The 14239-nt window shown below is 51.9% G+C and overlaps 1 protein-coding gene across 15 annotated transcripts in view; it reads left to right on the top strand.

Moving 5' to 3' along the window:
- TRAK1 (trafficking kinesin protein 1) overlaps positions 1–10512 on the top strand; it is a 116194-nt gene extending 105682 nt beyond the window's left edge. For 9 of the 15 annotated variants that reach the window (XM_032459141.1, XM_032459136.1, XM_032459135.1 and 6 more), the window contains 2 exons: positions 4972–5074; positions 7801–10512. In XM_032459141.1, the coding sequence (XP_032315032.1) occupies positions 4972–5074; positions 7801–8569 (872 nt within the window). In that variant the 3' untranslated portion in view covers positions 8570–10512. Of the gene's footprint in view, positions 1–2854; positions 2926–4971; positions 5075–5872; positions 5964–7800 lie in introns of those variants that run through there. The other 6 variants (XM_032459143.1, XM_032459144.1, XM_032459147.1 and 3 more) reach the window with 2 other exon arrangements.
- Positions 10513–14239: the final 3727 nt, after the last annotated feature.

The raw sequence follows: 14239 nt of genomic DNA, 5'->3' as shown, positions 1-14239 counted from the left end.
TTTTTCTTCAGTAGTGCTTTGGCAATTCTGGGTCTTTAGTGATTCCATGTAAATTTTAGGATTATTTGTTCTAGTTCTGTGAAAAGTGTCCTGGGTAATTTGATAGGAATAGAACTAAATCTGTAGATTGCTTTGGGCAGTATGGCCATTTTAACAGTATTAATTCTTCCAATCCAAAAACATGGGATATCTTTCCATTTCTTTAAGTCATCTTTAATTTCCTTAATTAGTGTTTAGTAGTTCTCCCCGTATAAGTCTTCACTTTTTTGGTCATATTTATTCCTAAGTATTTTATTTTTTTGGATGCAATTTTAAAATGGATTATTTCTTTTCTTATCTTTTCTGATATTCATTGTTAGTGTAAAGAAATGCAACTGATTTCTGTATGTTAATCATCTGTCCTGCTACCTTGCCGAATTCTTTTATCAACTCTTAAGTTTTTGTGCAGAGCTTTTAGGGTTTTCTATATATAGTATCATGTCATCCACATATAGTGGCAGTTTTGCCTCTTCTCTTCCTATTTGGATCCCTTTTGTTTCTTCTTCTTGCCTGTTTGCTGTGGTAGGACTTCCAAGACTGTGTTGAGTAGAAATGGTGAGAGTGGGCACCCTTGTCTTGTTCCAGATTTTAGCGGAAAGGCTTTCATCTTGTCGCCGTTGAATATTATGCTGGCTGTGGGTTTGTCATAAATAGCTTTTATTATGTTGAGATATGTTCCCTCCATACCATCACTTTGGTAAGAGTTTTCATCATGAATAGATGTTGAATTTTATCAAATCCTTTTTCTGCATCTATTGAGATGATCATGTGATTTCTGTCCTTTCTCTTGTTGATGTGGTGTATCACGTTAATTGATTTGCATATGTTGAGCCTTCTTCATGTCCCTGGGATGAATCCCAAAGGTTTTAGATGGAGCTTTTGCCCCAGGGACTCATCATAGAACTTTTTTTCCAGAAACATTCATGCGCAGTTATATAAGGAAGTGACAGAAAAAATCTTTAGGCCATTTTTCTGTGTCCTGATGGTTTAGTTTTTAGGAACAATTCTCAAGCATTGCTTTTTTCTTTTCTTTTCTTTGTAATGGGCATGAAACTGACAGGAAAAGATGCACCGCCCCCAGTGTGGTTACCCCTTGAGCAAAAGACAAGAAAGTTGCTAGAAGCTGGTAAAAAGGTTTAAAAAAAAAAAGGTATTGATGTTCTCAGGGCTGAGTTTAAGCCATGCCTTTAAGCTTGATGGACAAGGCTTTTATTCGCTAGGTTTGTTTTCGCTTGGACAGGAAGGGTCGGCCGCTGGGTGCTACTGTTGATGTGGCGGGAATTAAAGGAGGTGGGGGAGGGGGAGAGAGAGAGTGAGTGTGTGTGTGTGTGGTGAATTTACAGAAATGGCTGAGCAGATCTAAGTCATACCACATGTTCAAGTTAAGAAAAGGGGGAAAAGGTCAAGGCATTTTGTTTATTTCACAAGGTGGGGAAGAATGTGAAAAGAATACACTGGCAGGCGCTCGGCATGTCACAAAGGTGGAGCCCCTTTCTCCAAGATCTTGGGGTATATTTGTCATTTGTAAAATATTTTAATAAGTTACTTCTGTGAGCAGACAGTTGGCTTGGCCTTCCTCTGTACTCCAAGGTCCCCTTGGAAGCAGCCTTGGGTGTGAGGTCGCAGGTCCCTGTAAAGCTCAGTGGGCGCAGCTGCACCCTGACAGCTATGGGCTCACGGGAGGGTCCTTCTAAGGACTGGGTGCTACGATGGCCTTTAGAAGGAAAGTTTCTAGTCTCCGCTGGGAGTGGCAGAAGGAACGCACTGTTGGGATTGACTGACACGCACGAGCTGGTGTGTGCAGATCTTAACATGTGGACGGCCAGGCCGCAGAGTCCACTCGTCCTGCAGGTCCCTTGTCCATGTCCATTTCCTCTTCTCACCATTGGTGCCCTGGGCTGCGGGGAGAGTGTGGGTTTTCCTGCCCATCTTTCCTGGAGACCCTAGCATTCTACCAAGCCCCAGTCACCCTGGTCTACAAAGCACGCTTGCAGATACTCCTCAGCGAGATCTGCAGGGGCCTTGGGGAAGGAAATCCCAACCCACTGGAGAGTGTGGGGGCCAGGCCAGGGCTCCCCGTGACTGGCTGCAGCAGCACCCAGCTTTCCAGTCGGTACCAGGTACCACGTGCCCCCAGGGGAGCACAGCCAGCTCCGGGCGGAACGCACACAAGGGTCGGTCAGGGAGCAAGTGAGCGGGGTGACTCTCCCCCCTGTAAAGCCCTCCAGGGTCCCCACTGCAGCGGCTGAAGGGTGTGGGCTTGCACGTGGCATGTCCTCAGAACAAAAAATCTGTCCGCTGGCCACCTGTCCCCAGTTCACCAACGTGGACAATCTTGAATAATCAAGGATGACTTACATTTAAAGGTTCTCTTTGATAGATTAGGATTTTGTGCCAGTGTCAGAACCTGGGGGATGAGTGCAAATTACAATAATAGAGAATTAAGGTTTTGGGGGTGGTGGTGAATGCAAGTTTATTCCTAAACACTTGGTGGATGCTTGTCAGTACAACACTGAGGTCCTCCAGTCAGACTGAGAAAAATAATGCGGATTTAAGTAGGAGGTCCGGGCATTAAATCCAAGAAGCCCTGTCCTTGGAGGCCCCAGGTGAGCAGCAAGAGGTGAACTCGCGGCACCTAAGGGCCCTGGGTGCGGAGGGGCCCAGGGACTGGGGTCGTGAGCCCTCGCCCGAGTCCCCGCTCCCTGCCCTGGGAACTCGCTCTCTCCTGCACACACAGCTGAGGGCTCAGCCCCTCGCGGCTCTGAGGCCGAGCAGGGTGCCCGGGCGACTCACTGTCTCTGTGTTGTGTCCCAAGGAAGGGAGCTGCTGCAGTGGCCTGGCGAGCAGTGGTGACTCGGAGAGCTGGCGGGTCCAGGCGTCCCAGTGGTATTGCAGAGGGGCCAAACCTCTGGCTTTGGCATTTTTGATACTTGTTGATCTTCCTTGGTCTTCTAAAGCTGTCCATTGCTTCTGGGGAATGAGGACCTCTGAATTTTAGCAGCCTTTTCCTATTCCCAAAACCCATTTGCATAAGATGGGTTTTGCTTCTGCTGATGCAGCTGTGTCTCTAAAATGTCCATCTCACCCTACCTGCTGCAATCAGAGCTCCAATACATGAAGGGGTGGAGGAGGGAGTGAACGTGTGTGACCTTCTGATTTGATGCGCTGGCCATGTGTTTAAGTGGGGCTCGCCTCCGAGTTTAAATCCAGCCTTTGCTTTTGTCTGATTTTTTAAATTGTTCTCTCTGTTTCAACTGTTCTGCCTTAATGACTTGTACTTACTGCATTTTTCTTTCCTCCCTCCCAAATAACCTCTCACATCTGTTGTTTGGGATGCTTTTCTCAGGTTTTTTGTTGCTTTTGTTTCTAGATCTTATTGCAGTCAGAGAATCGTGATTGTTTGGTTGCCTTTTCTTCATAGCTTCTTCCACTTTTTGTTTGGCTTGCTGCGGTTTCTCAGTTGTCTGAGTTCTTAAACCATTACGTTTATTAGCTGAGAACCAAACGATGCATCAAGGCTGTTTTTGACGTGTGTTTGCCACCCACCTCCTGGTTTGCCTGGAGCTCCCTGTGGCTGTGGTGCTGGCTGCCACGCCAGGGGTCTTGGAAGCCTTCCTGGACACAGAGAGATGGGTCGGACCACAATAATTGGGGCAAACCAGTCCTGCGTTTCTGAGTCACCGCCACCATTTTTGTGCTCTGGCCTTGTCCTGCCTGCCTTCAATTTGCGTGTCTCCAATTTTTTTGTTTGTTTCATCTGGTTTCTAGATTTTTGGGTTTTGTTTTTAAAAACACAGTCACACCTGTGTGTGGATCTGTCGGTTTGGGGCACTGATCTCTTCTGGGTTTTGTCCAATCCAAGAGAAAACTTGCCATAAAGAGCTAGAAGATTCTAGTTCGCAGCCTGTTGAATCTTCAGCGTGCTCGTGGCCTCCGATGTGCTGATCGGTTTTCTCCCAGGAGGTCTCTGGGGGCTGAGCTGCTGCGGGGGGGAGGGGGCGGGCAGGGGGGGTCACCCTCATCTTGCATGCTTTTCGGAGCAGTGTCTTATTTTTTTTTTCTTTTTTTTGGTTTGTTTGACCTCTGAGTTATGAATGAGGACGACCGCTGCAATCATGATGTCTCCTTTTCTTACTTATCACCTGTCGGCTTTCTGACACGTGGTCCTAATGCTTCTGTGACTTACTTTGCTCCAGATCCCAGACTTCAGCTGCCTTAACAACACTTTAGAGCTTTAAAGGGCAATCAGTTGAGGACCCCCTGTTCTCATTCGTATTAGAAATCAGACCGCCTAGAGGTGGCAGGACCCCAGCCCAGGGGACCGGTGCCGCTCCCAAGGCTGAGGGTCAGCCCGGCCCGGGCGCTGCGGCTCCTGCCCCGTGGCTGCTAAGGCAGCTGAAGCCCTGTCTCCCTTCCCGCCGACCACAGATAGGCAGTAGTGGAGCCAGCTTCCTCAAGCCCCTTTTCGTTAAAACAGAAAAGGGAGCCTGTGAGCCTTGCCCTGGGCCCAGGAGCAAGAGCTTCCCCCCACCCCGCACCCCGCCACCCCGCCAGAGTTCAGCACCTATTTGCCAATGAAAAGAAAAGATGTGCCGAATAAGACCTCTGAGGAGGGAACACAAATTCACCCCCAGGGGCCCATTAGCCCTTCAAACTGGATCCACTACTGGCCAAAAGAACGCTGATGGGAAACCCTGTCTGGACTGGGTCAGAAGCTGGAAGCCGATGCTCTGCACCCCGGTGCTCAGAAGTGTGGTTATTTTGAGGAACCACCTTCGATCCAGAACATCTGTCTTTCACCTTCCTCGCCCAGATCCAGTCAACAAGGTAGCTCATCGCTTCTTGCATCTGTCCATGTGGGGTTTTAATTTTTCTCGTGGGTGTACTTGGATGCAAGGACTCTGTTTTGTTCCTCCCTCCCCCCCATTGTAGCCCACCACCCAGGGAAGTGCATGTCCCAGACCAACTCCACCTTCACCTTCACCACCTGTCGCATCCTGCACCCTTCAGATGAGCTCACACGGGTCACGCCAAGGTAAGGGACCCCGCCGCGGTGGGGGCAGGGGGGGTGAGGTGGGGCATTCCCGCCCAGACTTAATGTCGAGGAAAGGCAAAGCAGAGAGGCTCGTTCAAAACCAACTCTAAGCGAGCAGATGTATCTCCCAAGCAGTCACCTATTCTGAGCCCCAGGTTTTATTTATTTATTTATTTATTTTTTTAAGCAAGACCCCTATTGATTCGGATCCAGCACAGAGAGACCAGGACCCACCTTTTGTTACCCTTTTATTGGCTGTGGAAGATTCTTAGGCCCCTCCTTAACCTGCTGAAGCTTAGAGCATTACCCCAGGCCCTAAGGCCACGTCTGTTGGGTTTTTACCCCAAACTTTGCCTGTGGAGCATGGAGGTCTTCACAGATGGGAATTCGGGAGCCCAGTGGAAGCCCTTGTGCCTTTAAACTTGAGCCCAGGAACTGTGCATCAGAGCCACACTGTGATAACCCAAATGATGGAACTGGAATGGAAGCATGTGCCCCGCGCAGTCCATTTCCCTCCAGGCCTCCAAGAAGCAACAGAGGTTGGCACCGACTGGGGCTGTCAGGGCCAGTGGAAAGGGGAGGGAGGAGGGGTCCTGCCAGGCTGGATCTCAGGCCCCTCCCAGCTTCCAGTGAAAATGGTCTCCCTCCACATGGTGGCGTGACCCCCTCCGCCTTTGTCTCCTGTGCAAGGTGCCAGGGCGAGTGACAGGTAAACCCGCCGGGAGGGAGGCAGACAGGGCCAGCTCGCAGGGGGAAGCCGCCCCAGGAGCACCTTCAACGATGAATGATTCTCCGCAGGTCATGTGAGGAGGACGACGCAGCAGCCCCCTGCCCCGTTGAGCTGAGAGGAGGTGTAGGGCAGAGAGTGAGCCCACGGGCGAGGCAGGGGGTGAGCACACCGCCCGCAGGGCCTGCCCCGGCGGGGCCACGTGGACCAGCTGTGTGTGCACGCGTGGCCGCCACTAACCCGGGACGCAGGCGGGGGTGTGTCTCTGTCGTTGTGCCTGGCTAACTCGGCCTTGACACTGGATACCCCTAACCTGTCTCAATGCCCCAGGTGAGCCGGGCGCCTGCGCTAATACAGGCCTAACCGAGGTTCTCGCCAGAAGGGAGTCTCTAAACCATAGCTTCTCCCTTCCTGCCCCTGGGGAGCCCAGCTTCCCCTTCCCTCAGCTTTGTTTGGAAGAGGTTGTGTTTAAAACCAGTGGGCAGAGCTGCTCCCTGGGACTCAAAGCCGCAAGTCCACTGGGCTTGGTCAGGGACGAAAACGCCTGAGACGGCAGTAGCAAGGGAGGGCTTGTTGCTGGCGTGGGAAAGAATGGCAGGTTGAAAGAAAATGAAAACCTCCCCAGGCATGGCTCTCAGAACAAGCATCTAAGTCTAGACTTTTTTGGCCCTCTCTTGCTTGGCGACCAGTCTGTTGTAGAATTCCTCCGGTGCCTTTGTACAAGCCCACCTTTTAACCTTAGGAATCTGCTGTGGTTTCTAATCCCGTGTTCCTCTGCGTGCTCCTACCCCCCGCATCCCCACTCGAGCTTGTGTGAGACGGGCCGGGAGGCAGGGCCCAGTGACACCTCAGCCTGTGCTTGCTCTTGCCCTGCTTCCCTCACTCCAGGAAACTGCTCCAGAGCTGTCCCGTCCGGCAGGGGAAAGAGAGGGTGCTGACGTCTAGCCCCTGGGGACTACCCAGCTGCCTGTTCCAAGGGGCCCCTTGCAGCCCCTGCCATGGCAGGTCTCATGAGACTGTCAGGAGGGGGGGGTTCTTTGCCCCCTCCCCCTGGTGGCTCACCCAGCAGCGGGGCAGGGCCTCTGTGCTGTGGGGCTGCCCCCCATCCCTGTCTCTGCTGGTTTTCAGGCTGACAGCACTGCGTTCCCCGCTGCTGCCCCTGGGTTATACTTTCTGCCCCAGCTCCCCTCACTGCTGGATCCCAGCTTCTAGAACACAGCGGGTCTGCAGTCAACATGCCAGGAGCAGAGGGAGGACTCTGCTTTCCTTTCGTCCCCAGGTTTCATAGAGCCAGGGGCTCTTTCTCCAGATGGTGGATCTCCGTAGACGGAGGTCTGGTCATACCTGACGTAGCTCCCTCTGCCCCTGTGACTCTACTCATCAAAGCAGGCATGCGCGGCAGGGGCAGAGGGAAGAGCACTGGGGTGGGAGTCAGGAGGCTGGGGTCTGCCTTCAGCCTCCCTGTCACCCAAGGGCCCTCCCCTGGGGTCAGCCCATCCCAGGCTGCACTCCCCTATCCCATAGACTTGGCTAACTTCTTGCCTCAGGGCAGTGGGGATGAGGAGGGAATGCTAGAATCTGAGTCAGTTTTGTGGGGGAAGAAAGCCTCTCTGCTAAAGGGCTTCCTCTCCCATCCTTTGGGGTCGCTCAGATGTGGGTTCAAATCCAGGGTCTTCCACTGCGTAGCTGAGTGTGATGTCAGTAAAGCCACCTGACCCGACCTCAGTTTCCTCATCCTGCAAAGGGGATGACTGTTCCTACCGTCTAGGGCTGAGAGACAGGAATCACATGCAGCTTCCTGTTAACTTAACCCCTCCCCTGCCACTTAGGGGATCCACGGCCCCTGGGAGCACAGGGAGGAGCAGACCTGGAAAAAGGCATCCAGGGAGTCCCCTCAGCTTGTCCCAGGCCTGCCCTGCGCCCTGCAGGATACTGGCCAGCGCCCCTTTCCACGGTGCCCACAGGCATTTCTGATGCTTGACCTGTCTTTTCTTATCAGCCTTAACTCGGCCCCAACTCCGGCTTGTAGCAGCGCCAGCCACTTGAAATCCACGCCGGTGGCCACACCGTGCACTCCGCGGAGACTGAGCCTGGCTGAGTCCTTCACAAACGTCCGAGAGTCCACGACCACCATGAGCACGTCCCTGGGGCTGGTGTGGCTGCTGAAGGAGCGGGGCATTTCCGCGGCTGTGTACGACCCCCAGAGCTGGGACCGGGCGGGCCGGGGCTCCCTGCTGCACTCCTGCACCCCCCGGATGGCTGTCATCCCCTCGACCCCGCCCAACTCGCCTATGCAGACGCCCACATCCTCCCCGCCGTCCTTCGAATTCAAGTGCACGAGCCCTCCCTACGACAACTTCCTGGCTTCCAAGCCGGCCAGCTCCATCCTGAGGGAGGTGAGGGAGAAGAAGACGGTCCGGAGCAGCGAGAGCCAGACGGACGTGTCTGTCTCCAACCTCAACCTCGTGGACAAAGTCAGGAGGTTTGGTGTGGCCAAAGTGGTGAACTCGGGGCGGGCTCACGTCCCCACCTTGACTGAGGACCAGGGACCTCTCCTCTGTGGGCCCCCGGGCCCTGCACAGACCCTGGTCCCCGGAGGCCCCACTGTCACCAGTGCCATCGGCGGGCTCCAGCTCAGCAGTGGCATCCGACGGAACCGCAGCTTCCCCACCATGGTGGGGTCCAGCATGCAGATGAGAGCCCCCGTGACGCTCACCTCGGGCATCCTGATGGGTGCTCAGCTCCCCAAGCAGACTAGCTTACGGTGAGGCGGGGAGGAGGCCCTTCTCCTGCAGGAGGCCGACCTGGCTTCCTCCTCCCTCTGCACCTGCACTGTGCACTCTCCCCTCTCTGTCCGTCCCCTCCTGACCCGTCAACCTCGTGCCTAATGAGGGGAGAGTGGAGACTGTAAGATGTGTACATAGGACCTGGAGACCTGCGTCCTGCCCTGTCTGTTCTGGACCCCGCAGGAAGGGCCCTGGCACGGGCATCGCTCTCCCGGGGGCCGGGCCGCCGGGCCGCCGGGTGGCCTTCCTCCTCCTCTCCTCTGAGAAGCACTGAAACCCCTAAGTGTGTTCTTATCCTATGGATAGGAAACCAGGGAACACGAGGCATGATAGCTCTGCCGCGCCGTGTCTGGGGCGCCTCATCCGGCCCGCCCTGTGGGAGCGCGAGGGACCTCCGTCCGCGGCCACGCGCAGCGGCTGTAGCTTTCACGACGGGGCGGCTGTTCTTTCTTGGGTCCCCGCAGCTTCAAGACCATCACTGTTCGGGCCCCAACAGACGGTCGCTTTTCCTTCAGAGGTGTGACTTTTTCTTCTGCCTCCCACCTGGAGTCATCCTTCCGTGTTTTGTAATCCGCTGTCAGGCCAGACATCTGACCTGCAAGAAAGAGAATGTATTTATACTCCTGCCGCACCGTTCGGTCGGCAGCCCTCGTGTGTCCTGTGTGATTTGTTTTGTCTTTCCCTTTTTTTTTTTTTTTTTTTAAATATGCAGGGAAGTAATGGTACTGGATGGGAAGTCACAGTGGATGCTCTCCCATGGTCCTGTGACACTGAAATACAAGTGTCAGATGAACCAAGTCGCTAGTGAGATAGTGTGTTTCTGAGACCCAGTGTCCCAGCCGAACCGATGAAGATCAGAGCCAGCAGGAGTTTAGCAATAGGATCCTAAGGAAAGGGGGTTGGGGGAGAGGTGGTGACTGAAATTTCTTAACAAAGAGCAGAACCACAGCCAAGGGTAGTACCAACCCGTTTCTCGGAGAAATGAGGCTTTGGCCGTCGGCTGCTTCTGGTCCTTACTTTGGCCCCAAGACTGGTGCGTGTGCGTTCCCGGCTGTGTCTTCTGCCGCAGCCATTCGATGTCCCCACGTTTGGCCCTCTTGGTTCAGGACAGAGAGCTCACAGCAAAGCCCTGGTGTCCTTGTGCCACTTTGTATCCTTAGGAAAAGGGACAAGTGCAGTGAGAACAGTGAATGAACAAGGGAGCCGACTGTTTTGAACCTTTATTTATTATCTGTGTGTGCTGTATTTTCAACAAACACCCTCTGTCCTCTCCAGCTCGGTCACAGTGTGTGTGTGGCTTTCCAATCCAAGCAAGTAATTTATTTATTCTAATCTGAGGACTGCACTGCACATCACGGTGCTCTGTGGCCACTTGTTCCAGACATTTATGCAAGGATAACATCGTATGCAAATAAAATTACCATTTTGCACTCCCCCCACCCCCCTCCTCTCCCCACCCCCTCAAAAAAAGGTGTTCTTCAGTTGAGTGAGTGTGACCTTATGTCCACTAAAGATACTTTGAGAAAGCCCCTAGGAGCAAGCTTTGGTCCCACAATTTCAGACTATTCTCTGAACACAAGAGTGTTGGTTACATTTTCCACTCTCCTCGCTGTGGTAGGTGAGCACTCACTGCGAGGAAAATCTTTTTATTTGAATGTATTTTAAGGCAGTAGGTAGAATAACAAAGGAATATGAAAACCATGGACTGAATGGACCACTTTATGTATTCAGAGACAGGAGCCACCCCCATCACAAAGGAAATACCAGTGTAAAAATCAATTCAGAGGTTGCAGTATTTAGTATAGTCAATAAACGATCAACATTGTGCAACCACTACCAAAAAAGTGTGTTGTAATGCATCTAAAACCAACAAAATTTTATTTGCTAATGAGTACCAATAAAATAAGTTCAAATGATGGGAACCACCCCTGCTATTCTGATTTGCATTTTCTTATCTTTTCATTGAGATGATCTCTTTATAAAAGACTTAAATGGTATTCAGCTCTTTGGGAAAATGAAATGAAAGGCATACACTGCTATTATATCCCCTCTTTTACTGTAATACTGTCCCTTGGACAGCCTTCCAGTCAGAACATGAAATTCTTCCTCCTTTTCAGGGCTGCATGGTATTCCACCATCTGCACACCTATTGTGAATACATACATAACCCTATGGACCCAGAAGTTCATTCCAAACTTCTGCTACCGCAGCACTGTAATGAAAAACCCTTGCATGTATATATAATTTTGCACATACCTGAACATATCTGTAGGGCAAACTCCTAGACAGATGTTGCCAAATTGTCCTCGGTAGACTTCTGTTGAGGCTTTTAAAAACCAAGGGCAGTGGAGGATAACCAGATGGAGAGTTGTAAGAACCAAAGCATTAAATAAAACTTAACTTTGTCACCTTAATACTGGGAAGCAGCAAAACCACGCAGGCAAACAGGAGTGAGAAGTGGTGTGACCTTGGACAAGCCACTTCTCACTGGGTCCTCCACTTTTCTAACCTGTAAAATGGGGACAGTAGGACATGTCAGGGTTGATGAGATGAGGAAATATGTTTTGAACATCTGTCATGGACCAGGCACTGTTCTTTCGGTAGCGGGGACACAGTGGTAAACAAGTCATCAACTTCTCTCCCAGAGTGTACGTACAATCCGTTAGTAGGAGAGAGATGACCCCAAACGTGGTGTAGAGAATTCAGATAGGCTGGTGTAAGGGAGTGGGGGGGCCACTTTGGGCAGCCAGGGAAGGCCTCTCCAAAGGGGGCATTTTAGTCAACCACTTGAGATCTGGCACGGGAGCATCTGGGTAGAGTGTGGCTGGTGCAAAGGCCCAGAGGTACGAAAGCGCTCAGTGTGTTTGAGGAGTGGAGGGAAGGCCGTCGTGACTATGTTCTGGTAGGTGAGGGGGCGTGTGGTTATGCAGAGAAACCATGGTACTCACCAAATGGTCCGTCTGATGCCATGGTTCCCAGCCACCTTGCAGTGGGCAGGATGAGTTCCAGCCAATGAGTTGAGCAGAGAAAAGTCTGTGCATGATTTTCTGTGCTCCTCTCTTGCCCTGAAGCCACGTGTTGAAACAGTGGTGTCACCAGTTGGCGGAGCCACCGTCATCCTGGTTCTCCGAGGACTCGTTTGGTCCAGACTCCTTGCCGGCCCTCATTTGACCTGTGACCTGAAGGAGAAACCCACCTTTGTTAAGCCAGTGAGGTATTTGGGTGATGCATCAGAACTCCTGAGGGTAGGGCCCAGGTGTCTGGTTTACCACGTTCTCCGGGGCTCTGAGAGCCGCCCTGCTAGATCAGGCCAAGCTCTGTGGGGAGCTCCTGCCGTGGGAGGGTGGCTTCCCTCCCCAAGCTCCCTCCCGTGTCTCAGGAGCTCGGGGAGGCCAGATGGCTGCAGCCCACCTTGCTTAAAGGGGAGAGAGAGAGTTGGGCGGGGGGTTGTCTGCCCAGCGGGGGCAGGGAAGGCTTTGAGACCAGGTGACCCTGGATCTGGGCTTCTGGGGTGAGCGGGATTTGCCTAGTGGGGAGGACATTCCAAGCAGAGGGTAAAGGTGGGGAGGAGAGAAGGGAAAAGGGGCCTAGAATGCATGTTGCTTCTGTGTTCCTCCTTACAATAGAATGCTCAGTGACAAACACAGGAGGGACAAGAGAGTTAGAAAAACCCCACCATTTTGCAAAACTAACCCATTTAGACAAAGCGGATGCTGCAACCTCTGGGCAAGAGTTTCTCAAGTAGCAGGCTATTTACAGACACTGTACCTTCCCACAGGCTGTTTACTAGTTTTCAAAGGGTTGGGGTACCTTTGCAGAGGAGAAACCTTCGTGCACCACTTTAAACCAGTTATCAAACTGAACATGACATGTGGTGTCTGGGGGAGGGCACATCGCTTCTGTGCTGTTCTGCCAAAAATGCAAAACCGGAATCATGAGGTTGACAAACTGACAAACCCAAATTGAGGGACATTTCATAAAACAAACAATGTACTTGTTCCCTTTAAAAACATCAGTGCCATGAAAGAAAGACCGAGGGATTGTTCCAAAATAACGGAGGATAAAGAGACAACTCACGTAATTCATGACCCCCCAGATTGGAAAAGATGCTGTAGAAAGTTGGGATGATTAGAGAAATTTGCGTATTGGGAATATATTTTTAAATATTGTATTGATATTAAGTTTCCTGAATTGCACCACTGTACTGTGCTATGTAAAAGCAAATCCTATTTCCTAGGGGAGAGAAAAGGATCAAAATAAAGGGGCTTGACATCTGTCTGCAAGCCACCTTCAGATATTTCTTGAAAAAGCAAGAATTCGTTTAAAGGAAGATGCCAGGAAAGGAACCCTCAAAAGGCGGGAAGCACCCCAGTCCTATCTGTTTTGTAAACTGTAAGAAGAAGTGCATTATTTTACCTCGTGGCTGTGGCAGAAGGGTGCTCGTGTGGGGTTGGTTTTTCCTCCCTGCTCTAGGCTCAGTTTCCCTCTGTGTATCTGAGCCGTGCCCGCAGCCCAGGGAGCTCCACCAGAGGGCGCCAGGGCCCAAAGGGACGTTGTCAAAGAGGCAGCTGATGGGACCAGGAAACAAATGTCAAAGTCTTCGTTTTTAGTTTTGAAGAAAGAAAAGGCTCAGTATACATTTTGGTGTAAGACAAAAAAATTTGGATTGAAAATTTACTGAGCCAGTTTTTCTTTCTACTGCTTAGTCCCCCTCCCTCACTCCCAGGGCCCAAACAGGTTCTCCAAGCTGGTGTGGGAAGGCGGGAGCTGGTGGGGCGGCCTGCACCTGCCCTGTCCCTGGGCCAAGTCCAGGGTCTGGGAGAAGCCCCGGGTGAGTCTGGGATCCAAGGACAGGTGAGCTCGTTCCCCAGGGATGCAGGCGTTGAGCTAGCGGAAACGTTCCAGAACCCCAGCCCAGGTCCCGACCCCATCACAGGGCCGGGACCACACAGGGCAGGGAAGTACACATGACAGCAAGTGGGTCTCGATGGGAAGATGCCCAGGCGATGCCGGAGTCCCTGGCACCAGAGAGATGTGGGACTCACTTCCAAACATCGCCAGGGCTGGAGAGCAGAGGCAAGTATGCCCGGGGGGCCTTTCCAACAGGACAAAGGAAGTGGACCCAATGTGGGCACCCTCTGTGCCCAATGAGAGACGGTGCACAGAATTTAGATGCTTCCTGAGGAGAAGCTTGTGGAGGTAGAAACTTACTCTGAATTACCCGAGTTGATTGGGAGGTCAGAGTAGAGATTAAGTCAAGATTTAGAAACAGGAAATTAATCTTTTGCACATTGGGGCTCCTGGCAATTAAGTATCATTTCCCAGGAGGATTTATTCTCTGTAGCCAGTAGAGGGCGCTAGGAGACTGCAGAAAACCTGAAGGACCCAGCCCCGATGAGCCAATCGTAAAATCAGATGGGTGTGCTTTTCCCTGGAAGGCAATTCAGGGCTGGCGACTGTCCTAGTAGAGACGTTGAGGGAAGTCACAAGGCTTAGTCTCAACTTACCAGTTGAACTCGAGGGAGGCATTCACAGCCAAAGGGATGGCATATACACAAGCTCGGGGTCTAAGTGCAAAAACTGAGCATAGAATGGGGAGGAAACCTGGAATATCCTCTTGCCACACTCAGCAGACAGAAGAAAGCATTTTTT

The sequence above is a fragment of the Camelus ferus genome, chromosome 17 (assembly GCF_009834535.1).
Source record: "Camelus ferus isolate YT-003-E chromosome 17, BCGSAC_Cfer_1.0, whole genome shotgun sequence".
Lineage (NCBI taxonomy): Eukaryota > Metazoa > Chordata > Mammalia > Artiodactyla > Camelidae > Camelus > Camelus ferus.
Note: the sequence above shows the minus strand (reverse complement) of the source record. Positions and strands in the feature narration are given on the sequence as shown.